Source organism: Hippopotamus amphibius, chromosome 5 (assembly GCF_030028045.1).
Source record: "Hippopotamus amphibius kiboko isolate mHipAmp2 chromosome 5, mHipAmp2.hap2, whole genome shotgun sequence".
Lineage (NCBI taxonomy): Eukaryota > Metazoa > Chordata > Mammalia > Artiodactyla > Hippopotamidae > Hippopotamus > Hippopotamus amphibius.
The window spans coordinates 7,758,308-7,784,070 of record NC_080190.1 but is presented as its reverse complement, the minus strand read 5'-3'; the positions used below and the strand labels follow the sequence as shown (position 1 = coordinate 7,784,070).

Sequence of the window (25,763 nt, the reverse complement as noted above, 5' to 3'; positions counted from 1 at the left end):
CTGCGCTGGCTGTGCCTGCGTTCTGTCCCCATGGGCCCTCCTTGGGGGAGAGTTGGGCCTGGTGGGTGTGGGGCTGCAGGTGGCAGTGGGGGTGGGGGATGGGGAGGCCATGCAAGGATCCGTGCCCGGGACCGCGTCATGGCCGGAGCTCAGGGGAGCCGGCCAGGAAGTCCAGGTGCCCTTGATTGTCCATGGCTTTTGCACAGCCTCCAAATCTGTGTGTCTGGGAAAAAGGAACCCGTCTCTAATACGGAATGTTCCAGACCGCACCCCTCTCTTCTCTCCACCCCTGCCCAGCCCCAGGAAAAATCCAACAGCTGCACGCTAGGGCCGGGGCTGCTCCTGTTCCTGTGTGTTGTGTGGTTCCTGGTCGTGTTGTCAGCTTGGCGAGCCCCACAGAGGCCACCCGCCAGCCCCCCGCTCTGCCCCCGCAGGCAGGGTCCACGCTGGGATGACCGCTGGCTCATCTGTGTGGAATCTGTGCTCTTCCTGCTCAGGAAAGCAGTGGCACTCTGGGAGGCACCGGGACGTCCTGTTGTCCTCGCGGCCCCGTCCTCCGGGAACCAGGGGCTCCTTTAGACAGCACCGTGTGCCTCCTTTGGGAGGGATGCTGGTGTAGATAGAAGGGAGTGTGGCAGGGCCGTGATTAGCCTGGGCTGCCTGCATGCAGACCCTGCCTCTGCCACTTGGAGCTGGTTTGACTGGGTAGGAGTTATTTAACCGCTTTAAGGCTCACTTTATATGATGGGGAGGTCACGACTAAGATGATGTGCATTAAGCGCTCAGCATAGTGTTTGGTAATGGTAAGCGCGCAGCTCACGCCGCTGCTACTGTGTCATGACTGTCATGGACGGGGGCGGTGGGGCAGCAGGGCACCGGGGTGGGTAGGGTAGGCCGGCTGGGCTGTTGGTGGGGCCCGGCTCTCTGCTTTCCTGTCTCTGCCCATAGACCCTGCAGACCTGGCAGAAATGTCCAGACAGGTCCCGTCTCTTTAATGGAGCAGTGAGACAAACGAGTGTGGGGGGATTTGTCCACGGGGACCAGGTTCAGGGGCGGCACACACACATCGGGAGAGAAAATGAAAATCCCAGTGGCGTCGTCATTTCTCGAGCACCTACGGTGTGCCAGACTCTGGGCTAAGCACCGCGCAGACTCGTTCCCTGACTCCGACAACAGCTGGATGCAACTGGTATTTCAGTCCATTTCATGAATGAGGAATTGATGCTCAGAGAGGCTGAGTCATTAGCCTGAGTTCGTCCAGGAAGGGGTAGCTGGGCCAGGGTTTGAACCCAGCCATTCTCACCACCCCTGTGCGCTCTCCCTCCCAAAGGGAGCCCCCCCCCACTCTCTCTCCTGGATGGGCCAGTGGGGCTGGGGGAGGGGTTGGGCATGCATGGAGGACAGGAAGGAGCAGGCAGGGCTGGGCTGCAGGGGGCCTGGGGCAAGGTGGACGGCCCCTGGCTGGGTCAGAGAGAGGAGCCTGTAGAATGCTGGGGGCAGCCGCCCTCTCCAGGGGGATGAGAGCTGCACCCTGGAGACGCTGTCTGGGGTCGCTGTCATCAGCAGCAGCCTCTTTTTTTCCCAAAATTCGGTATAATAATTTGTATTTTTTCTTATTGACTGAGAAAACTGTGGGCATTCCTGAGCTGTTCTGGGTCCAGTTCTGCTCTGTTCTTAGGTGTTGCCTCGCTGAACCCTCATGCCGAGCCCAGGATGTGGGTGCCGTCATAACCCCTCGTAGGGATAAGTTAAGCCGTTTGCCCGAGGTCACACAGCTGGGACGTCATGGGGATGCTGGCCCCACGGCTTACATGCACTGGCTTCTTTGGTCCCTACCACCTCCAAAGGCCACAGCTGCGAGGTGGCAGCAGCGGAATTCAAACTCATGCTGTCCAGCCCCCTAACCTGTGCTTACATTCACTGTGGAAAACTTAGGAAAACCTGAGAAGTGAAAAAAGAAAGTAAACCTCCGGCCAGCCCACCATCCAGAGGTGACTTCTGACAACATCTGGGGTCCACCTTCCAGACCTATGCAGAGTCGGTGGGTTACGTATTTCATCCAAAAATGTGATTAGGAGCACAGGCTGTTTTTTTTTTTTAATTTAGTGAAGGTATTTCTTTTTTTTAATTAATTAATTAATTAATTTTATTGGCTTTGTTGGGTCTTTTTTGCTGTGTGCGGGCTTTCTTTAGTTGCGGTGAGTGGGGGCTACTCTTCATTGTGGTGCGCAGGCTCCTCGTTGCCGTGGCTTCTCGTTGCGGAGCATGGGCTCTAGGCGTGTGGGCTTCAGTAGTTGTAGCACATGGGCTCAACAGTTGTGGCTCACGGGCTTAGTTGCTCCGCGGCATGTGGGATCTTCCTGGAGCAGGGATTGAACTGTGTCCCCTGCGTTGGCGGACGGATTCATAACCACTGCGCCACCTAGGAAGCCCCAGCACACGCTGTTTTTGAAACTCCTCTCTTCAGGGACCAGTTTGAGAACACCGTTCCAACCTCAGTAGCATCCTCCCGTGTCACTCTGTCAATGGCTGCATCCTACTCCATGTGGATGCACTGTGTTGCTAGATATATTCCATTGTTTCCAATTCTTCCTTAGTGTAAATAAGGCTGCACTGAACGTTCTTGGAGCTGGGCCTTGCACTTATTTATGATTTTTTTGCATTAAGATAAATTCTCACATATGGCATTGCTGGGTCAAAGGACGTGCAAAATTCTGAGGGCTGTGGTACTTCTGCAGAATTCTCCCTCCCAACGTCAATTGTGTTCACATCTGCAGTACATTGAAAAACATTGCCTCCATTGATAGGAAAAAAGGTACCATCTTTGATTGCTAAGGAGACTAAAGTTTTTTTTCCATCTTCCTTGGTCATGGATTTTTTTTTTTCGTTCTGTAAATTGCATATTTGTATCCTTTCTTGTTCTTTATTGGCTTTCCTGTAATGAGAAATCTGTATTTCATCAAAGATGGAATGCAGAGTCTGTGGTTCATTTATTCTCTGGAGAAGATGCTCCTTTTTTGTTCCTCTAATCCAATCAGATACTGAGACTGAAAGATTTTTGGCAAATTAATTTCCGGCGTGTGAGACTGGCGGTCGATGTGTATAAGGATCCTCATTGAGAAAACAACATTTTAATCCCAGTTACTCAAAGTCACGAGGCCACTTGTGGTCACACTGACCAGGGTTGCAGTCCCCACTCGGCTACTTTTGATCACCGTGACCTGGGAATGCTCCTTAGCCACTTACAACCTTCACCTTCCGGGCTGTAGAATGAGGACCCCTGCGGTTGCTGTGCAGTTTACATGAGGTCTGGGTGGTTGTGATGGACCTGGTACTGCACCCGACCCCTAGGAAGGGAGAGGGGGTTTTTCAGATGCTGCTGATGCTGGGTCAGGCGTCGCTCTTGATGCCGTGACAGTTCAGGCAAGTGAAGGAAGGGGAAAGGCTTGAATAACTCATCTCAGACCAGCTGGGGCCCCAGCACCGCTGGGGCAGCGATATGCTGATTAGATCAGGAGTGACAAAAAAGCCAGCAGGGGACTTGGATGCACCAAGGATGTGGCATGGAGAAGGAAAACTAGAGAAATCCTGCAGCTGAGTGATGGACAAAATGGGTATTGGAGTAGTCCTACCATAATCACTAATATTTATTAAGCATTAAGGTAAATGCTGTCTTATCCCCATTTTGCAGATGAGGGAACTGAGGCACAGCGAGGAAAACGACTTGCCCAAGACAGCGCAGCTGGGGAGTGGCCCAGTGGCCCAGCTGGGACTATAGCTCCTTCTTGACATGGTCCTGGGTGAAGGGTCTTTGAGGTCTGTGCTCAGCAAGGGCTTCCCTCACCTGCTGCTCATTCTGATGGGGTCAGACCCCACCAGACTGGAGAGGGAGGAAGGTGCAGAGGTGGCTCTGAGATCATGTAGGGAGCTGTGCAGAGTCTGATTCAGTGGTCATGATGAGACTGTGGCCTCCACCCAGGGGCCTTTGTTTCCATTGTCAGGTGAGGCCACTCACCCGGCATCCACCACACCAGCTTCAAAGGGCAGTCTGCACTCTTGGGCCCGGCATCTGAGATCCTTTTAGAACTGCCCCCCAGACATTCTGGTCTCATTGTCCATTCTCCTTACCCCACCCCCCAAATTCCAGGCAGGCAAACCACAGCCAGCCTACTCCAGGCCTCCCCTGCCTGGAATGCTCTCTTCCTCTCCCTGATTCCACACACTTACTCTTCTTGTGAGTGCGGCCTCCTCCGAGAAGCCTTCCCTGGTGCCACAGGGGAAATTTAGACATTTTCTCGTCTGGCCCCCGGAACACCTCATTCATGTCTTGGTCATAGCTCTTGCAACCCGTCCCTGTCCGCACTAGCCCAAGAGCACCCAGACTCCCCTGGGCTCCTTCATTTTTCTGTCCTCTGGACTGGAATCCACTCTGGACCCGATTTTGAGCTAATGAATGAATGAATGAAGGTAGGAGCGAATGGTTGGCACATCTGGGCCGCAGGAGGGCCTGACGCTCAGCAGTGCTCAGCTGATGCCGGCTGGATCCGTGGTGGTGGCCCAGGGGGCCTGCATGTGCTGCAGCCCCAGAAGCACACTGAACCCACCTCGGAACACATGTGAACCAGCCCCCTTGCTTGTGTTGGGAATTCAGGTCGACAGATAGCTTCATGTAGTTACTTTGTACTCAAACCTCTGTGTCCCCAGGAACTGGGGAGACAAAGATGTGTAAATAAATGATGTCTGTCTTGGAGTAAGTTGCAGCCCGTTTGTAAAATCCATTTCCTAGAGGAGGGCTGGCATGCTGGTCTTGGGGTGGGGCTGAAGCCTCGTGGGACCTTGTCATCCCCCAGCTGGTGGGCTCACCCCTGGGGAGGCCAGGTGGGCCAGGTGTTGTCCCTCCCCCGCAGAGATGCTAGGCCTGGCTGGCCAGGGGCAGGGGCACAGAGGGCACTGGGTTGGAGAAGCTACGCAGGAGTGGACTGTGAGTGATCAGAAGCGGGGCCCATGTGGTGGTCAGGGGCTGAGCGGAGCAGCACGTGGACGGAACACGTGAGACCTTGGGGAGTCCAGGGGGCCTAGGGGGTGTGCAGGGGTTGGGGAGGGGAAGCATAGAGGTAGCCGAGAGGTGTGGCCTCAGCCCCGTCCCGTCACTGTGTCCTGACACCTGGGATGCTCACGTGGAGCCTGTCCTCTTGTACCTGCTTCTTCCCTTGTCCTTCCTGTCCCGTGTGCCTGACGCTTTGGGGTCACTGGACAGAGGTGCCCTGACGACTCTGGGTGACAGTCGAGGGTGCACGAGGCTGCAAGAGAGAAGCAGCCACGTGGCCCTGCGTTCTCACGCTGCCACTGGATGGACAGCTGCAGCATCTGCCTCGGGGGCCACCCTGCAGCTGCTGGGCCACCTGGCCCGGGGAATGGGCCCAGCCGCTTCCTGGGAGTGTTCTCAGAGCCTTTCTGGGGGAGGGAGGCAAAGTGACCCTTCTGGAATCTGAGCCCCAAGTCAGGGAGTGGCTGGAAGGCTTCCTGAGTCCTCCCTGAGCGGATGTCGTCCCGTGGCTGTTGGGCCTCCTCGTCCCCAGGGAGCTGCGGTCCACCCCGCGCCCACAGCGGGCCTGTGTGCGGCTCCTGCCGTGTGCTCTGCATGGCCCCCTTTCCAAAGGAGGGCAAGGGGGGTGGCGGGCGCGAGCCACTTGCCCACGGTCCCGCAGTGGGAGGCGGACGGGGTCCCGCCCTTGGCAGTCTGACTGAAGCTGTGCTCTGAGCCACTCAGCTTGTCTCCCTCTCGGTTGTGTGGACCCCAGCCTCTCCCCTGGGTGGCTGTGCTTGCCTTGGGTTTGCCCAGGTCAGACATGGAGGCTCCCGGGAAGGCTTGCGGGAGGACATCGGGGCAGAGCCCTGAGCCGAGTGGGGCCGGCGGGCAGCGGGCGGGGGGCACTCACCACGCTGCCGCCGCTCCCCACCGCCCGCCCAACATGGGACAAAACGGCTCACGACCCACTTTTATTTTGGTAGAGCCTTTAGTCCCCATTTACATGTTTTGTTTTTCCTTTATAGTCCCAAGTGTCGAGCCTAGCAGAGCACAGATGTCTCACCAAACAAAAATAGATCTGCTCCAAGGAGGGCTCTGCGGCCACAGACATTCTCATGCTCTCAGCAAAACCAAGGTCCCTTGCCAAACGCTCTTTGGGAGGATGTTTGGAAAAAATGTCAAGGCGTTCATTTTTCTCTCGACCTTTTCGGTTGAAATTGCGGGGCCTTCACACTGGAAGTAAAAGAAGTTATAAATAAAGACGCAGCCAATGGCCAGGCCTGGCCTGCTCTCCCAACTGGCCGCGGATGGTTTCTCTGCAGCTGTTACACTGAGCACAAGGGCCTGCAGGGGCCCCGCCTCTGTGAGAGGAAGTTAACGATAGTTTCCAGATAGCAGAGGGACAGAGAACAAGGTTTCCACACCCTATGATAGCAAAGAAGAGGAGAGGCCCAAAGAGAAAGGGGGCGACAGAGGACACTGCCTGGGAGGCCCAAGGGGTGGGCTTCCTCTAGACGGTGTCACCAGAAGATGCGTCTGAGAATGTTTGCTCAGTCTGTCCTGGAGTTTGGAAGTGTCGGTTCTTTACTGCCTTCTGGTTCTCTGGCAGCACTGACCATCTGCTGGAGGAATCTGGGTGGGTCCAAGGGCACCTGCCGGTGACGCATCCCAGCTGGCTCTGACTGCATCCACTCTCCTGTACTTGCCCGGCTGTGGGTCTCAGGCTCCAGGCCAGGGGGCTGGCTGGCTTCCCCAGGGCCCACCCCCTTCCAGGGAAGCCAGGACCTGAGCTGCCTGCTGAGATGAAGACCACCCACCAAGGCCACAGAGGGGATGTGGTGGTGGGGCCAAGGGTGTATCTGCTGGGGGAGACGGCACATACGGGCCCCCGTCTGCCCCGGCTGGAGCCACCTGTGGAGGCATTTCGTGCAGGGAAACGGGCCGTTCTTCTGTCTTCATCCTAGAGGACCTCCTCTGGCCAGTCTGGCCTGGCCCATGGTGTGGAGAGCTTGGTTCTTGGCAGTGCTGGGTTTTACTGCCCTTTTGGTCCTTTGGTGGCACCAATGGTCTGTTGTGGGGCCTGAGGGCGTGCGTCCTGTGGGCTCCGGGGCGCACGGACAGTAGCTTCCTTGGGGTCCATCTGCGGTCAGTGCTACAAAGTGACTTCTTGCAGGGGTGTGGCCACCCAAGGGGCCACCAAAACTGGAAGCCTCAGGGCTGGCAGTACGGCAGCTTCAGGGGTGCAGGGAAGAGGCGTAACTTCCACTTTCCAGGTCCTGGATCTGGTTGGCATCTCATGCAGTGGCACCAGAGTCCTGTCTTGACCACAACTTAATGGTCTTAAGTTATAAACCCCAGTCCAGATGCGACAGGCAGGCAGTGATGGCTTCATATACTCACTGGTTAGCTTTTCATGGGAGAGATTTTATTTTGGTTTAAAAATTTGTTTTTAATTTTATAAAGGTAATATGTTCACAGTGGGAAATTTGGAAATTATAAACAAGCCGAAAGGAGCAGTGAAAAAAAAATCCTTTTGTAATCCACCAATAACATCAGTTAACATTTGGCGTATTTCCTTCCAGCCCCCTCCTTTTTTTAGTATTTTTAAACATAATTGAGGTTGTGTTTTATGTACAGTTTTACAGCCTGTACTTGTCAGCTTTGAAATAGGCTCATCTGCGTTTTCGATACGTGCTGTGGGGAGAAGACCAGATTGCTGAGGTTCAGCTGAAGCTGTGGAAGAAGGAAACCCAGAAATATCTTCCTCACACAAGGAGTGCTGGGGCCTCCTGTTTTCCTGCTGGTGAAATAAAGGCTGAATTAGCCACTGAGAGCGGCCCCCTGATGGGCGCTCGGTGATTATGCTCCCAGAGGGCATGCTGTGCTCTCGGTCAAGACCAGAGACGAGGAAGGGGCTGTCACGGGGGAGCGCTGAGCCCAGCCCCCTCCTGAGGAGCCCCTCGAGAGCTCCCCAGGGTGCTCTGCAAGGCAGACCCTTCACAGGGAGCCGAGGGGTCTTCTGTCAGATACCCGCTGCTTCGTCACCCAAGACCCACCCTGGTTACAAGAAAAGAAAAATCTGAACCATGAAAAGCCGTTGGAGAGACTTCTGCTTCTGACAAGATGGAGTAGAAGTCCTTTCCCTATTCCTCCTGCTCAGTGCAACTGAAACCCTAGACATTAGCTGTGAAACAAACACAAGAAAACTCTGAAAGGTGGAGACAAGAGGGCATACTGGCCAGGGACCCTGGGACCCGAGGAGTGACACAGTGGTGAGTTCCCTGGGTTTTCTTCTTGCCCCGTAGATGTCAGACTCAGAAGGGAAGAGGTCAGCAACCCGGAGACACCAGTGGGCCCAGAGGAAAAGCCCCCACGGAAGTCTGCTGTCTCAGGCAGCCCAGTAAGACAGAACCTTGCAGGCGATAACCACTCTACGCCAGTCAAGTACCGCAGAATGAAATGTGGTCTGTTCCCATCCATGCCAGCAGGGCCCAGTGGGGAGCCTGGACTTCCGCCTTCTGGAGGCTGTCATGAGCCCCTCGCCGCTGGGGTGGGGGCGGCAGAGAAGGCCAAGTAGGTAGGGAGCCAGAGTAATAAAGAGGGCTCCTCAGCTGGGGTGTCAGCGGCGACCACACGGAGAGTCTGTGCTTCTACCCCAACCAGCAGGGATAAGGCCACCCCCGACCACCCCCACGCACAGTGTCAGTGGAGGCCACGTGGGAAGCAGTCATGAGTCATGCCTCCCGGCAACCAGGGGCGGGGGGTCTCCTGCCCTGGACCAGCCGCACCCAGCGCCCCTCCCCACCTCCGTGTCAGCAGAGGTCCAGGGAGGAACCTGGGCTTCTCCCCCACCTGGCAGCTCTACCATCTTTCACCTGCTGGAGCTGTGTTCCAAAAAAAGCCAGCTGAAAGAGAAGGTTTAAATAAGATCCAGAGTCTCATACCATAATACCCAAAATGTCCACATTTCAGTACAGAGTCACTTGTCGTACCAAGAACCAAGAAAATCTCAACTTGAATGAGAAAAGTCAATCAATAGACACTAGCAGTGAGATGACACTGTGGTTAGGAGAAATATTTTAAAGCAGCTGCTTTAAAAATGCTTCAACGAGCAATTGCAAATATGCTTGAAGCAGATGACAGAAGCTCAACAAAGAAGCAGGTCTCAGCACAAAAATAGAAGATGTGAAGAAGAACTAAAGAAAATTTTAGAACTGAAAAACACAGTTCCTTGGAGGGGACAGAGGAAACAATCTCTGAACATGAAGACAGACAAACAGAGGTTCCCCAGTGAGAAGAGAAAAAAATAGCCTGAAAAACAAGAACAGACATTTCACCAAATAGATAGCTAATATACACAAAAAAAGATGTTCAACTTTTATTAGTCATTAGAGAAATGCAAAAAACCACCATGAGCTAGCCCTACATACCTATCAAAATGGCTAAAATAAGAAATGATGACAACAGCTAATACCGAAGAGGGTGCTGAGAATCTGATCCCTTAGGCATTGCCAGTGAGAATATAAAATGGTGCAACCACTTGGGAAGATAGTTTGGCAGTTTCTTAAAAATCTAAACATGCAACTGGCAGTCCAGTGGTGAGGACTCCGTGCTTTCACTGCCGAGGGCACGGGTTCAGTCCCTGGTTGGGGAACTAAGATCCCGGAAGCTGCGTGGTGCAGCCCAAAATAAATAAACAAACAAACATCCAACTATCATATGACTTGGCAGTGGTACCCCTGGGCATTTATCACAGAGAAATGAAAACTATTCACACAAAAACCTGTACATGAATGTTCATAGCTGTTTTTCTCCAAGCCCCAAACTGGAAACAACTCAGATGTTCATCATTGGGTACATAGTTTAACTGTATCCATTGCACAGGATACTACTCAGCAAGGAAAGGAAACTGTTGATACAGTGAATAGATCGCCAGTGAAAAAAGCCTATCCCCAAAGATTATGTGCTATCTGATCCCTTGTATGTAACATTATTAAAATGATAAATTTACAGTGATGGAAAGCAGATTAGTGGTTGGCAGGGATTACGGAGTGTGTCGGGGTAGGAGGGAGGTGGGTGTGGTTATGAAGGGCAACATGAGGGATGCTGCTGGTGATGAAAATCCGCTATATTTTGACCGTAAGAATGTCAGTATTTTGGTTTTGATATTGTTCTTTAGTTTTGCAGGATGTCACTATTGGGAGAAGTCACATGTGAGTCTACAGTTATCTCAAAATAAAAGGTTTCCTGAAAAAAACAATGAAACGGTAGGGAGGGGAACCCGTTTGTATGTAGCAACCCAGAAAAATGCCTATGATAACAATGTGAAGTGATGGGAGCTGATGACAGAGTTTCTTGTTTCAGAGTGATGACAATTCTGGAATAAGCGTGCTTGTTGGGGAAAGAGGCTGGAAGGCAGTGTACCCAGATACCTATGGTGGTTGGGTTAGAGGACTGAAGTCAACCTGTTATTTATCTGTCTGCCTGTCTGTCTGAACATTGGTCTTCTTCAGTCCTTCCTGGTTCCCAGTGGGAGACGGATGAGGAAGCGGGTGATTGCAGTGTAGAGTGCTGAGTCTGGGGTGGGTCTGTGCACTGTACGTGAACTTATGGGCAGTGTCTTCTTATCTCTAAGTTCCAAACATGTGATGTGGCTATATTAATTTTTTATGATGGAAGAAGTTATATATTAAAAAAAAAGGAAACTGCATGAGCAAAGTAAAGCCCTTCTCCTGGCCATTCTGGGGGAGCTCATAGGGTGCACTGGGTTACTGCACGGTCGTCTGACAACAGCCCTGGGTTCTAGGGCCTCGGGGGGTGGGGTGGGCCTTGCTCTGAGCTCTTTGCTGCTGGGGCTTTCCCCTGCACTTCCCTGACACAAGCGCATCCCAGAACCAGATGGCTGGTGGGGGGCCTCACGGGCTAGACACACCTGTTCTAGCCTTTTCTCTCACAGAGCAATAAACCAGAAAGCAGTCTCCAGGCAGCAGTGGGGCGGGGGCTGTCACAGGAGCCCATGTCTCCGTTCAGCAGTGATGTCCTCACCCAAACATGTCCCGTGCTAGGTTCTGTGATATTGAGATTTATAATAAGAAATATATATTTGGTCTTCATCTGCATTTCTGGCACAGAGGCCCCCAAACCTTTGGAATTCCCTAAGTGATAAGAGTGCTAAAGGTGTCTCATATTCATAACAAACCCCTTTCCACCACCTGTGAGTTTATGTTAATGATGTGACTTTTGGAAAGCCCCTACGGATGGGGCTGGTCGCCAGGGTACCAACCTTGTGATTAAAGGATTGGTACTTTCATTTCTCCCCCAACCTCCCAGTGGAGGGGAGAGGGGCTAGGGGTTGAGGTCAACCACCAGTGGCCGATGATTTAGTCAGTCATGCCTACGTAATGAAGACTCGGTAGAAACCCAGAAGGATGGGCCTCTGGAAGCTTCTGAGTTGGTGAACACATGGAGGTGCTGGGAGAGTGGTGCACTGGGAGAGGGCATGGAAGCTCCTTGCCCCTTTCTTCCTACTTCATTCTATGTCCTTTATAACGTCCTTTAAAATAAACTCATAAACGTAGGTAAATGCTTCTCTGAGTTCTGGGAGCTGCTCTAGCAAATTAATTGATCTTGAGGAGGGGATCATGGAACCCCCTGATTTATAGCCGGTAGATCAGAAGCACAGGGACCACCTGGACTTTGGCGTCTGAAGTTGGGTGGGGGACGGTCTTGTGAAACTGAGCCCTTAACTGTGGGAGCTGACGCTCTCTCCAGGTAGACAGTGTCAGAACTGACTTGTATATAGGACAGCCAGCTGGTGTGGGACAATTGCTTGGCATTGAAAGCTCCACACATTCTTTTTTATCATTTTATTTTTTTTAAGCTCAATTTATTTTTTAAGAACTTTTATTGAGCTATAATTGACATACAATAAGCTGCATGTATTTAAAGTATACAGTGTGATTTTTTTTTCTTATTAGTAATGTATATATGGCAACCCCAATCTCCCAATTCATCCTACTCCAACCCTGCTGGCCCCCGCTTTCCCCACTTGGTGTCCATATGTTTGTTCTCTACATCTGTGTCTCTATTTCTGCCTTGCAACCCGGTTGATCTGTACCATTTTTCTGTATTCCACATACATGTGTTAATATATGATATTTGTTTTTTTCTTTCTGACTCACTTCACTCTGTATGACAGTCTCTAGGTCCATCCATGTCCTACAAATGTCCCAATTTCGTTCCTTTTTAAGGCTGAGTAATATTCCATTGTATATATGTACCATATCTTTTTTATCCATTCCTCTGTTGACGGACATTTAGGTTGCTTCCATGACCTGGCTGTTGTAAATAGTGCTGCAGTGAACACTGGGGAAGCTCCACACGTTCTTAACACACACTCCGCTCAGATGTGCACAAACCACACGCCAGGTGACGGGCGAGGCCCACCTGAGATGCTCGAGGCCTGTCCTGGGGGATCCACCCCTTCCTGCAGCATCCCGCAGCGCTGAGAGGCAAGTGTGAGGGAGGAGGGCATTTTTCCTCCCTTGGAAATAATTTTCGGTTGTGGTAGAGGATTTTGTTTGTCTGCTTGTTCTTGGACCGAGTGCAGAAGTAAGGCCTAGTGTCCCTTGCGTCCCTTACTGAAAGTCAGTAAAGAACACAGGTGCTGCCAGCCAGCCATGCAGGTCACAGCCCCCGAGGAGTCACTTACTGTCTTTCTCTGCTGGTGTGCATTAGACTTAGGGTTACGGTTTAGTCTGGGGGGAGCAGGACCCGTCAAGCTGGGTTTCCAGGTTTTGCACCTATTGTTAGAAAGGGCACTATTTTAAAATCGAGAACCGCCAGCTGAGTCCCAGCCTGTCCTTCAGAGTGGGCATTGGGAAGAGGCCCAGTGCTCAGAGCCCTGACACGGAAGTGAAGCGGCCCCTTGCCTCGATTCCTGGGTGGCCACCTTCATCCAAGAATTTCAAGGTCTTTTCTGGTATCGGTTCTTGGCACGTCCGGTTCTGTCAGGCGGGGAGAAAGCCCAGCTCCTACTGTCCCAGTGTGTGGCCGCAGACGTGGGGGCATCTGGCCTTGCTCAAGGTCACCAGGCAGCAGCTGAAGAGGTTGGCACACGGAGCCTGGACTGTGGCTGCCAGCTCTCCGCTCCAGCCCAGGGATCGGGTTACAGCAGGTCCAGCTGGCTCGGAGGACCACTGCTGCCCCTCCGTGTTTGTGTGTGGTGGAGAAAATTGGACTTTACACCTACAGAAACCTGACAAAACAAAGGTGCCAGGTAGAGAGAACCCCTGCTGTCCTCACAGGGCCTCTGGGGGGTGGGCTCAGTGCGGCCCACTCGGCCCCTGGGTGGCCGCAGAGCTGGGCTTGGCCACCGTGCAGTGTTTGTTGTGGGCAGTCGCCATGCCACACTCAGCGGGTGAGGCCCAAGGACAGGTGCGCCGGGCCCGGTGGTTCCCCAGCCTGCCTGGCTCGGGGGTGGCACCTTCTCCAGTGTCTCTTCAGGGCCAGATCCTGGAGACAGGACATGTCACCATACCCCTCCGCACGCCCTGGTGCCCTCCTGGTACCCGGAGTCTGGGTAGTGTCATTGGGTCCCCAGGGACAGCACTCTTGGAAGAATTGTCCTTGAACCCCAGGGACACAGTGCTTCGTGTCCCCAGGGGGACACTAAGCTGGGAGACCTCAGGTGCTGGCCACCCCTTTAGGGCCAAGTGCCCGGGTTTTCCCAACTTCCCCCGGTTTTCCCAACTTCGACACTAAGCCGTTTGGCCCAGGTGACGTGCTGCTGGCGTAACTGTGATGTAGGCCTTTGGAGCAGCGGGCCAGCTTGTCAGAGTCAGTTGTGCGCATCCGTCCTGGCCCTGGTCGGCCATGTCGCGTCTGTAGCTTGAATCTGCCATGGTGGAATTATGGATCGTCGGGGGTGTTGCAAACTAGGGTTCATCCCCCTCCTCCCCGGTAAACTCCCCGCCAGGAGCCCGTTTACCAGCCTGCCTCTACCTTTTGGGGTCTTTTGTGCAGAGTGAGTGGGATCCCAGCAGAAGCTTGGCCAGGTCACTGTGAGGCTTAGGGTGAGGGGCGGGTGAGCAGCTGAGCTGGTCACCCAGGCAGCAGAGGACAAGGGTCTGAGGGTCCGCAGCAGTGCCTGGAGGGCGGTTTGTTCCTCTCAGCCCGACACCCTTCCTGGTGGATTCCCCCGGGGCAGCCTGGCTTTGCCCTGGAGCAGGGCCCTACCTCACGCCCCCCCCCCCCCCCCCCCCCAGTTCTAGGAGTGAGGGCCCCCAGGCTACACTCCCTTGTCCGCTGACAGAGCTCCCAGCAAGAGAGGCGAAGGGGAGGGGGAGTTGCCTGGGACCCTGGAAGGTCAGAGCTGGGGCTCCCGCCCTGGTCTCCGTGTCCCAGAGGGTGCGGATCCTGTACCTCCACCCTCTGGACACCCCAGCCCTTTGTCCCGGTCCCTGTTGGGGCTAAATGTGCTTGGGTCTGTCCCCACAGTGGACTGCAGGCTCCCCATGGGCTGGTGCCTTGGTCAGCTCTGTGTCCACAGGCCTGGGCTGAGCGGGACGTGAGAAATGTTGCTTACGTGAGAGAGAAGACACGCACCGGGGACTGAGCACGTGCTTGTGGCGACCAGAGGCACAGGTGGGTCAGGTCCCAGCCCAGCCACTTGCTGCCCTCTGTGTGCCTTTGGCTGTCCTCCTCAGCCTTGATCTCCTCCACTCGTAAATGGGAGTAAGTAATTGAATAGAAAACACCAAGTTCTTGGTCTGCTGCCTAGCACCTAGCAGTGCTTAATATGTAGTAACTAGTATTATTGTTATTAATGAAGTGTCCTTCATGGTCTCCCCTGTGGGCAGTTTTGAGTCTTTTAATATCCCTGGATGACCACAAAACAGCACTCTTGGGGACACGGGACAGAACAACCCGGGTCAGCCTCACGTGGCCACTTACGTTACCAGCTGTGGCTCGTGATCTCCTGTGGCTGAAGGAGCCATATTGTCCCGGGTGAGACGCCTGTGTGCACAGCCGTGCACATGCACAGGTAGCCATGCACGTGCCTGCGTGCGTTCAGGCATGCATGGACACATGTGCACACCCGGTGCAAGCACACTCACACATGCACCTGTGTGCACGGGTGGATACTCATACAAGCGCAGACCACTTGTGTACACACACACGCACAGCTGCTCCCTGTGATCTGCTCTAACGCATGGTTTCAGGAGCTGTGTAATGTTCCATGGTTCTTCCTAAAATTTCTTTAAATTAACTTTATTGAAAAATAACATAGTAGAGAGGAGTGCATGTATCATAAGCACACAGCTCGATGTATTTTCACAGAGTGAATCACATCCCAGTAACCAGCCCCAGGTCAAGAATCAGGACGTTTCCAGGCCCCCAGACGCCCTCACGCGCCCCCTTCCTGTCACTCCCTCATTGCCAGGATGACCACTTTCCCGACTCCGGGTCTTTACGGGATGGAACCACGCAGCGAGCTCTGTCTTGGGTCCTGGCTTCTGCTCAGCACCGCCTTTGTGAGATCCTCCTGTGACCACGTGTAGTCACGTGTGGCTGGTCCACTCACTGCCGTGTAGTTTCTGCTAGTTCTCTGTTATACTGACCTGGGCATTGGGGGCCATTAGGAACGGGACACCGGAACATTGCTACGCGTCCTGTGCGCACATGAGATGCATTTCTGCTGGGTGTGTGCTTGGCAGGGAGCCTGCGGCGGGTGCTCCTCTTCATCACGGGCCGGTGAGGGGGACACACCTGCCATCTGAGTGCCCAGGCTTCCAGAGCAAGCAGGAATGTGGAGGGCAAGGCAGCCTGAAAACATAGTGGTAGCATGTGTGAGAATTTAATTCCTTTTTCGACTGGGTACTGTTTCATCACATGAATGTACTACGTCTTATATATCCGTTCCTCAAGTGATGGCCAGTTGAGTTGTTTCCATTTTTTGGCTATTGTGAATATAATGCTGCGGTGAAATTCCATGTACAACTTTTTGGTAGACATACATTTTCATTTGTGTTGGATGTATACCTACTTGTGGAATTTCTGGGTCAAATGGTGACTCCATGTTTAACTCTTTGAGGAGCAAGTAGCCATTTTTAAAGACTGGATAAGCCTGTGTAAGGAAGAGACTAAAGGTATTCACTTCCATTCAAGAAACTTAAAATAACATGGTAGGTGTGAACCTTTGAGCCTTGCCCCAGACAGCCGCGATGTCCACACGCGTTACCTGGGAGGAAGGCCTCGGGAGGTAGAGGGGCCATCGTGGTGTCGGTAGTAACAGAGTCCAGCCCATGAGTGAGATCAAAGAACTTATCAGTGGAAGCATTTGCGTGGTTTTTCTGTTGAGTTCACTCCTTTAACCAGCTCTCACGGGCTGGGCGTTCGGGAGTCACCAGCCCGCTGAGGGGACTGAAGCCCCTGCTGCACGGGCTCGCGTGCTGGCAGGGGAGGACGGACGATGGAGAGGGCGAACGGGCAGCTACCTTCTACGTGAGAGGACGAGGCGGCCCTGGACCACGAGCAGGCTACAGGGGAGTGGGGGGCCGGGCACCGTGGGTGCAGGTGCAGAGCTGTACAGGCAGTGAGAGGAGTCAGGGCTTCCACTTTTGTTTTGCCAGGGTGGCCCATGGCGGGTTTTGCACAGAGGACGGAGCTGACCTCAGGTTTGGAAGGGGTCTCTCTGGCTGCTGTGTTGAGAGATGACAGGGGGTGAGGGCAGGAGCAGGGAGACCGGTTAGGAGGCTTCTGCAGAAATCCACCGAGAGGTGGTGGTCACTCGTACCAAGTAACAGAAGCACGTTGTTAGGAAAATACTCTGTCCCGGTAACATAGAAATACGTCCACTGGAAAGTGGGTGCTGACTCATCGTTGTGTTCCCGGACATAATCATCACGGCTGCTGTTTGACATAGGTCCCCCTGGACTCCTCCGTGTGTTTAAACACATGCTTTTTTACCTTGATGGGATTATACCGTAACTATAAAGTGCAGTGATCTTGTTTCCCCCTTAACATGCCTGGGTGTCTGGGTCAGTGTGTGTGGAGCTGGTTTCTCTCCTGCAGCTACAAGGGCCCGCATGACACAGTCGTGCTGTTACATAGTTAATAACTTCCAGACTCGTAGACATTGCTGTTTCTAGTTTTTCCCTATTTTAAACAACGTTGCAGTGAAAATTCCTATGCAGAGATACGTACGAGTGTTTTTAAAAATAAACTTCTTATGTTGGAATAATTTCACAGGCATAGAAAAGTCGCACAGAGGGTTCCTGTCTTCTCTTCCCCCAGCTTCCTCTCGTTAGCATTTTACGTGCCACGGTCCGCTTGTCACAACAAAGAAACCGGCTTTGGTGCATATATTGTTAACTACACTCCAGACTTGATCCGGATTTCACCACAAACACATATTTCTGTATACTTGCTTGATTATTTCTTTACAATAAGTTCCCAGGGACTTCCCTGGCGGTCCAGCTGTTAAGACTGGGGGCTTCCACTGCAGGGAGCGCGAGTTTGGTCCCTAGTCAGGGACCTAAGATCCCACATGCTGCAAGGCGCAGCCAAAACATAAAAAAAATAAAAAGTAAAATAAATCCCCAGAAGGGGAATGGCTGGGTCAGAGGGCAAGTGTAGTTGAAGTCCTGCCTTCTCACCCCCAAGAAAGAGGATAGCGTGTTGTCATCCCACTGAGTGGAGGAGGGTCCCGTTGCTGCACCGCCCCCAGCCCCGCCCCCGGCTGCTGAGCATTGTCACCAGGGTGAGAGCGTGGAACTCTGGACTCTGGGTCACCTGACTCAGTTCGGTCACTTTGTAGATGAGGAAACCAAGGCCCCAAGAGGGAAGGTCCCTGCTCCCAGTTATGGCGCAATGGGTCTCAGAGCCAGGATGGAGCTGGACAGCGTCCTCTCTCCCAGCTGAGACACTGAAGATTCTACCTTCCCAAACGGTGATTTCGGACCCCTGAGACTTGGACAGGTCCAGGTTCACATTTGAGATGTGGGAAACGGAAAGCCACCCTCACAGCCTGCAGGCACCTGGACCCAGGTGCCACAGAGCAGCTGCACTGACCCTGGGGTCACCATGCTGGGCCCGTGCACGCGCCAGGCTCAGGTCCACCACCCCAGCCCCGGGGCCCTGGGAGCTGTGTCTGCGGTCGTGCCTCGATCGGAGCACGTGACTCAGAACCCCAGTGCTGACTCCTCTGTGAGTTACATCTCCTGTCGCAGTGTGTGTTCTGTGTGTGTGCACATGTGTGAAACCTGCAAGACAAGCAGATGAGACCCTCCTGCCAGAGTGTCTGTTGTTGCGCAGAATAGAAAGTCGTTTTTGACGGGTGGCTCTCAACACACAGCTATACCAACCCAGCAGAACGGTGCCCAGGGCGACAGGTTTGCTGGGAAGTGGGAGTCGGGAACCACCCAGCAGCGGCTCATCTCCCTGCGGGAAAGTGCCCTTCCCCCAGAGCAGGCCCCCGGGGAGGGACCTTGGCACAGTCACCTCAGATCCCCAGAACTTCACACACGCAGAGCCTGACTCAGAGGGCTGCTGGGGCTTACGTTTAGCTTTAAACTTCACGAGGTGTCCTGTGTGTAGAAGTGGTGGATGCATCGAGACTGTGGAAAATCAGACATGGGGACCTGCTCCCAAGGTCCAAGTTCACAAGGAGTGATACCCAGCCTCTGAGCTGTCCCAAGGGCACAGCCAAAGTCCCGAGGAGTCTGGGCCAAGGGAAGGGAGTGGTCACATCCCACTGGGCGCCTGGGGTGGTCCTGGAGGGTGCAGCGTCTGAGTCGGAGGGTGAGAGGGAGGATGTGTAGGGACCAGGGGAGGAGGAGGTGGGAGGCAGGCAGACGGGAGGGCACGGGTGGAGGTGCGGAGGAGTGAAACTGCGGGCCTGTCGTCCGGAATAACAAAGGGTGGGTTCCCATGTTTCGCCTGCTGAAGCCACACTGTCCTCTCGGCCCTCAGCACACTGTCATTCCCAGGATTCCTTCTCAGCCTCCTCTCCTTCCTGGTCTCCAGGCGCCGTAGGCTGCAGGGCATTTTGGCCGAGGTCACCTGCTCTCCTCCATTTCTCCCCCCAGGTGATCCACGCGGGCCTGTGGCCGTAAGCCCAGCCAGGGATACTCCCCTGACTTCGGCCTGCAGCTGACCCTCCTGAGCTCTGGCATCAGTAGCCATGTGACCTCTGCCCTTGTCCATCATTTGACATCTCCAGCCTGGCAGGTTCAAAACAAAGCCCTTTGGAAGTTAAAGCAGAAACAGGATATTCATGTAGCTTTCAATTACCCTCCTCCCCAAATGTAGCAATCAGAAAGGGGACAATGGGACATTTACAGGGGAGGATGCTGGTAGGCTCAGCCTTAGCCAAGTGATCCAGGTGGATGTCACCTGCAATGAGACATCACGCACTCCCTGACATTGTGCTCAGGAGGGCACCACAGCCCTGGGCGCCCTTCCTCATAAACTCGGGGAAACTCAGATGTACCACAGTGAGGAGGGAGGTGGAAGCAGGGAAGTGAACAGCTCCTGTGCACAAATGTTCATAGCACCGTTTTTCGCAGTCGCTGAAAGGCGGAAGCAACCCAGGTGACCTTCAGCCAGTGAATGGGTACAGAACACGGAATATTATTCAGCCATAAAAAGGAATGGATTTATGACACGTTACAACATGGACAAACCTTAAAGACATTACGCGCAGGGAAATAAGCAGACACAAAAGGACAAATATTGCGTGATTCCACTTATGTGAAATATCCAGAAGAAGCAAATCACAGAGACAGAAAGTCTAGCGGTGGTTGCCAGGGGCTGGGGGAGGGGTGAGGGGGAGCTCTTGCTTAATGGGAGCACAGTTTCTGTTTGGGGTGTTTTCTGTTTTTAAACCTATTGGAACTAGATAGTGGTGATGGTTGCACAACCTTGTGAATGTCATGAGTGCCACTGAACTGTACCATTAAAAATGATTACCATAGCAAAGTTTACGTTCTCTGTATTTTACCACAATTTAGAAAAATTAGTAATGCAATATATCAGAAGCCATTGATTTGTACACTTCAAATAGGTGAATGATGTGGTATGTGAATTGTATCTCAATCAATCCGTTAAAAAAACACATTGAGGAACATTGTATAGAACGGTCACTGTTCTCCCAGGGGCGTGGTACGTGGGCTCCCTCCCTTCCTCTGCTCAGACCCCATGTCTTAGTCTGCTTGGGCCAGACAGCTGGGGCACTTACATAACAGGCACCTATCTTCTCAGAGTTCCAGTGGCTGGAAGGCCAAGATCAAGGCGTCGGCAACTGTGGAAAGAATGATTAAGAAAGTGTCGGTGCTTGTGTCCACCTTTTTCCTGCGTCCCTGGTCCCCTTTGTCCACTCCTCCCCCAGCACCAACTTCCCCCAGACCCGCTGCCACCTGCGTCAGGTGACCTGCTCGGGGCGGGGTGGGGCCGTGTCTTCTTCATCCACCCCGTGGCCTCCAAAGCCAACGTGTGCGTGGATGACTGAGCAGCATTCTCCCAGGAGTACGTGTTCCATCCGGTTGGTGCGATGGGCGTGGGAGCAGGAGGGGTGACGCGTCTAGACAGCATGGCCCAGGGCTGGGCAAGGACTCCAGGCGGCCTCCTGGCCCACGGAGAGGCTCGCAGCCCTTGGGCGTCTGCTGCAACGTTCAGCTGTCAGCGGTTAGTAAAACAGAGGTACGAGCCGAAGGGAAACACGGATCCCAACGGCACGGGTCATTTCCACATTGTGCGGAGCGCTCAGGCCTGGTTTTCTTAATCACTTTGTTCTCTGAATGCCCGGGGTTTTGATGATGAGCTGCTGAGGATGACTTCATGTGGAGATTTTACTGCCTGATGGAGTACATGCATATTTAAAAAAACAAACCTGGCAGGACAAGGGTAAAAGTACAGCTTTCCCAGAAATATATTTAAAGAAAAAAACCGTTAAGAACCCGGCAGAACATAAAGCGCCAGTGTGAAGTGTGAGGCAGGGAGGGCATGCTTTGGCCGTGGTGGTGGTGGGCCAGACCCTCCTCTCCCCCTACAGCCGGACCCCAGGCCTGCCAGGAACGTGGATGCAGGGGTCTCCTGCGCCCCCTGCACACGCACACACAGACCTCCTTCCTGCCTGAGCAGGGCATGGCTGGGGGACCGGGGAGAGCTTCTCCAGGGCGGGGTGCCCGTCCCAGCGAGGCCTGTCCCAGATGGGCGCCCGCAGTTCGTGTCTGTGCTGCCCAGGGAGGGCCCTGCCACCCCCGCTCTCTCCTTCCACAGCCGATGGTACCCCAGGCTCTGCATGCCCCACCCGCCCGTCTGGCCTGTGCCCCAGGTGGGCTGCTGAACACCAGACGCAGGCCAGGCCTCCATCTGCCAGTGTCAAGGGGACGGCCGTTTATCATCCCGAGCTCTCAGGTGCGTGTCCGTGGACCCGGAGACAAAGCAGGCGCTACTACTTACATTCTAACGACAGGGAAATCGAGTAACAATAACAGCGCCCACGGAGCGCGCACTGTTGTTAGGCCTGGTGCTGACTCTTAACTGCTCCTGGGAAGTAGGTACCATCATCACTCCTACCGTAGAGCTGCGCGAACAAGGACCACCAGAGGTGCCTGTCTGCCCGGTTTGTGGTTGACCAGGAGATGAACCAGGTGGCCTGGCTTCTCCTGGCCCCACCCCAGCCTCCTGGGCCCAGGGGGTACTCCCACCCCAGCCCACCCACCCAGCCTTGTCCTCCATCCAACCTCTTCTTTAAAGCAAGACGTCCCCTGGAATGAGCCCACCCTGAAATTTTATTGATCCAAAGAAAAAAACTTAATTAGGTTCATAAATTGTCACTCTTGACACTCTCCAGAGGGCCGCCTCCGGTTTCCAGGGCCCCAAGGAGCTGAGGCCCTGAGGCAGGCTTGCCTGTGTCTGACCCTGGTCCCTCCCTCTTCTGAGGACACCAGGTGGCCTTGGAGCCGGGCCTGGCCCTGCCTGTCCCACCTCCAAACATGGCGCAGGGGTCGCCCCTCTCTCCCTCCCTCCCTCCCTCCCGGCGAGGCTGTGACGGGCTCCTCCCCACCCCACGCACGCGCACGCGCGCGCACCTGCCCCCCTACACGCACACGCCTTCACTCCTTATCCTCCTCTCCGCAGCCAGCACCTCCCCTCTCGCAGCCCCTCACGCTGTGATTAGCTGTTCTAGCTCCTGTGACGACCCTCCATGGGTGTCTCCCCCACCCAGGCATGAGCTCCCGAGGTGAGGCCACGCCAGCATCGTCGCCGGGGTCCCCAGCCCCGGTCCAACCACGGAAGGTGGCCGAGGGAGGGACGATGCACCAGGATTCAGGAGGTCAGGCCGCGCGTCTCTGCCCCAGTGCTCTTTCCAGAGGTTGGACCGAGTCCGTGCCCGGTGCCCTTGTGGGGGCAGCTGAAGGGCCTGGAGGCCTTATGGCAGCGGCGCCCACCCGGCTCCCAGGCCTCCGGGCACGAGCTGATGCACACACACCGGGTCGCTCTTCCTCCCACGGCCGTGCGTCCAGTTTCCTTTTCCCTTCCAGCTCCACCCCCGCAAGGGGTGTCACTCCCTGGAGTCCTTCACAGACCCCTCCCCATCACCCTCGGCCTGTCCCTGGGGCACAGCTCCGCACGGGGCCTGCTGGCTGTGCTGAGCAGGGGCTGAGCGCCTCACCCACATTCTGCCAGGCTCTCCTCTGGCAGGTGAGCTGCACGGTGCAGGCGTGGCCTGGGGTCCAAGGCGCGGAGGAGTTGACAGGATGGTGGTAAGCCCCGCCATGGCAGGGGTGAGGAGAGAACGTGGTCAGGAAGGACATTCCTGTGTCCTGCTTACGAACTGTGCTCAGGTGCCGAGGGGGCACAGACCCCAAGGGACCCAGGCACTGCCCCTGGCCACGGGGAACTCACGTTCTGCTGTGGGTCTGAAGCTGGCGGGGTCTGAGCAGCGCCTGTGAGCGCCTGGAGGGCCGGGCCTCTGCCCTCCGCCCCGGTGCCCCCGCCGCCTGGGCAGCCTGGCCGCCAGGGCCACCCACCCATGGCTCACACACTTAGATTTTGGCCTTTGGAAAAACAGTTCTTTGCATCACTTATTTTTGGTCCCACCTAAGTCTGGCTGCTCAGAGGCCCCCTCGAGGGCCAGAGGGGATTCTAGGAAAGGGGATCACGTGGAAAGGGTTCTGCAGGTGAGTAGTCTGGGGAAAGCTGGGCAGTTTTAGGCTAACGTGCTGACGATCCCAGCCACATCTCCCGAAGATGCCCCGACACTGTCCCTGGGTTTGAATCGATGTCAGGCGGGTCTCCCCAGAGCCTGCAGTAAGGAGACAGGCATTGTGAGGCTGAGAAGGGTGGGGCGGCCCACATCCCCAAACAGGTTTGACCACAGAACCCTTCTTTGGAGGAGCATCTCATGCACCAGGGTTTGGAGTGCCCTCTGCAGAAGGCCCTCCTGCTCCAGGCAGCCTACCACCACCATGGAGCTGGCGAGGGTGGGTCCCTCCGCCTCTCGATGGAAAGAGTCAGCTACTGGAAAGGTAGAAGAATCCCAGCACTGAGTTCCTTCCAATTTCCTTCAACTGTATTCGTGCAGCATGGCACCAACAGGGAAAGTCGCACATAGGACCTGTTTATTTAGAGGCCTGGCCAGCCTCTGGAAATGAGCATTTCAGGGTTGGCCAGGAAAGAGGCTGGAGTTACGTGGGAGCATTTCAATGTATGGCTGTCCCACAATTTGTATTCCAGTCTCCTGTTGATGGATGTGCAGATGGTTTGCAGTTTTTTTCACGATTATAAATCATGCTGTGGCGAGCCGTGTTGGCATCCCTCCTGTGAAAATGGGCTAGGTTTTCTTTAGAACAATTTTCCCCACACTTGCTGGGTCATAAGCATCACCTTGGAGAGCTCATTAAATATACATATTGCCAGGTCTGTCCCTGGCGGGTCTGCGTTTTAGACCCGGGAATCTTTTCTTTCTTTCCACAGGATTTCAGTGATTCCTGTTATCAGGGAAGTTTAGTCAAGCCTGATTCCGAAGCAGGAGAACTGGCTCAGTGAACGCAGTTCACAGTTTACTAATTAGAGATGCCGATCACTGCAAAGTGGGCGCGCCCAATTCTGTCCCCTCCAGCGGTGGAAAAGAATCCCATTTCCCCACATCCTTGCCAATTCTTGGTACCATGAGGTATTTATTAAAAAAAAAAAACAACTTTTCCAAATCTGAAAAGCGTGTAATAATTTGTTTTAATAGCATTTGCATCCCCTGTACTCTCGGTGAGGTTGAGCTTTTTTTCAATGTTTCCTGGCCATTCAGGTTTCCTTTTTTGTGAATTACCTATTCATATGCTTTGTGCACTTTACCATGGAATGCTTGTCTTTTTAAAATTTGTTTGTAATAATCCCTTATGCATCCTGTTCCTGCTCCTTTGTCAGATATCTGTATTGCAGACATTTGTTTCCAGTCTGTGGTTTGTCTTTTCACTTTATGTGTCTTGTTGAGCAAAAGTTTTAAGTTGAAGTACAGTCAGATTTATTAATCTGATCATTTTCATTTTCTTTTTGTTATGGTTTGTGCATTTTGTATCTTGTTTAACACATCCTCCCTTCCCCATAGTTAGGAAACTGGTCTTCTGCGTTCTTCTCTAGAAGTTTTTAAAGTTTTGCTTTGCCCATTCAGATTCTAAATATAGTTGAATTTGCTTTTTGTGTGTGGCGTGAGGCGGGGTATTTAATTTTATTTTCTGTGTGGATAACCAACTGTTCTAACATTGTCTTTTAATAGCCCACCCTTTCCCCTCTGATCTGTAATGCCACCTCTGTCATACGAGGGTGGGTCAAAAATTATTCGCACTCTGGGTGTAGAATTTACAGGAGTTTTAATATAACTGGAGTGCAGATAATTTTTGACTCACCCTCGCATGTCAGCTTTCCATGTTTGCTTTTATCACTCTCTTTAAATGTGTTTTTTAAAAAACAGTGTTATTGAGCTACAATCCACAGCCATACAATTCACCCATTTAAAGTATGTGATTCAAGGGTTTTTAGTGTATTCATGCACCATCATCATCCGTCAATTTGAGAGCATTTGCATCTCCTCTAAAAGAAACAGTGTACCACGCTCACCATTTAGCTACCCTCCCCCCCTCTGCCCAGCCCTGAGCAGCCCCTAACCTACTTTCTCTGTATGTAGATTTCCCTATTGTGGAAATACATGAGTGAAACCATATAATATGTGGTCTTTTGTGACTGGCTTTTTTCACTGGGTATGTACCGAGGAGTGGAATTGCTGGGTCATATGGTAACTAGTTTTAGTCGTTTGAGGACCTGCCAGACCGTTTTCCAAAGCAGCAGCACCGTTTTACATTCCCAGGCATCATGTGAGCGGTGATTCCTCCACATCCTCACCTGCACTTGTTATTATCTGACTTTCAGATTCTGGCCATCTCAGTGGGTGGTGAAGCAGTATCACTGTTGTCTTGATTTGCAGTTCCCTGGTGATTAACGATGTCAAGCATCTTTTCATGTACTTATTCGCCATTTGTATATCTTTCTTGGAGAAATATCTATCAGATCTATTTCCCATATTTAAATTGGGTTGTCTTTTTAACATTGAGTTGTAAGAGTTCTTTATATATTTTGGACATAAGGCACCACATATATGATTTGCAAATATTTTCTCTCATCCTGTGGGTTGTCTTTGCATTTTCTTGATGGTGTCCTTTGAACACAAAAGTTT

At 53.4% G+C, this 25,763-nt stretch overlaps 1 protein-coding gene across 8 annotated transcripts in view; it reads left to right on the top strand.

The window, feature by feature from the left end:
* LHPP (phospholysine phosphohistidine inorganic pyrophosphate phosphatase) overlaps positions 1-25,763 on the top strand; it is a 148,281-nt gene that overhangs the window by 82,478 nt on the left and 40,040 nt on the right. For 2 of the 8 annotated variants that reach the window (XM_057734967.1, XM_057734963.1), the window contains one exon: positions 19,600-19,823. The exons of 2 other annotated variants lie outside the window; for them this stretch is intronic. In XM_057734967.1, the coding sequence (XP_057590950.1) occupies positions 19,600-19,606 (7 nt within the window). In that variant the 3' untranslated portion in view covers positions 19,607-19,823. Of the gene's footprint in view, positions 1-3,691; positions 3,925-6,054; positions 6,320-8,334; positions 8,467-19,599; positions 19,824-24,013; positions 24,079-25,763 lie in introns of those variants that run through there. 4 more of the 8 variants (XM_057734965.1, XM_057734960.1, XM_057734966.1 and 1 more) reach the window with 4 other exon arrangements.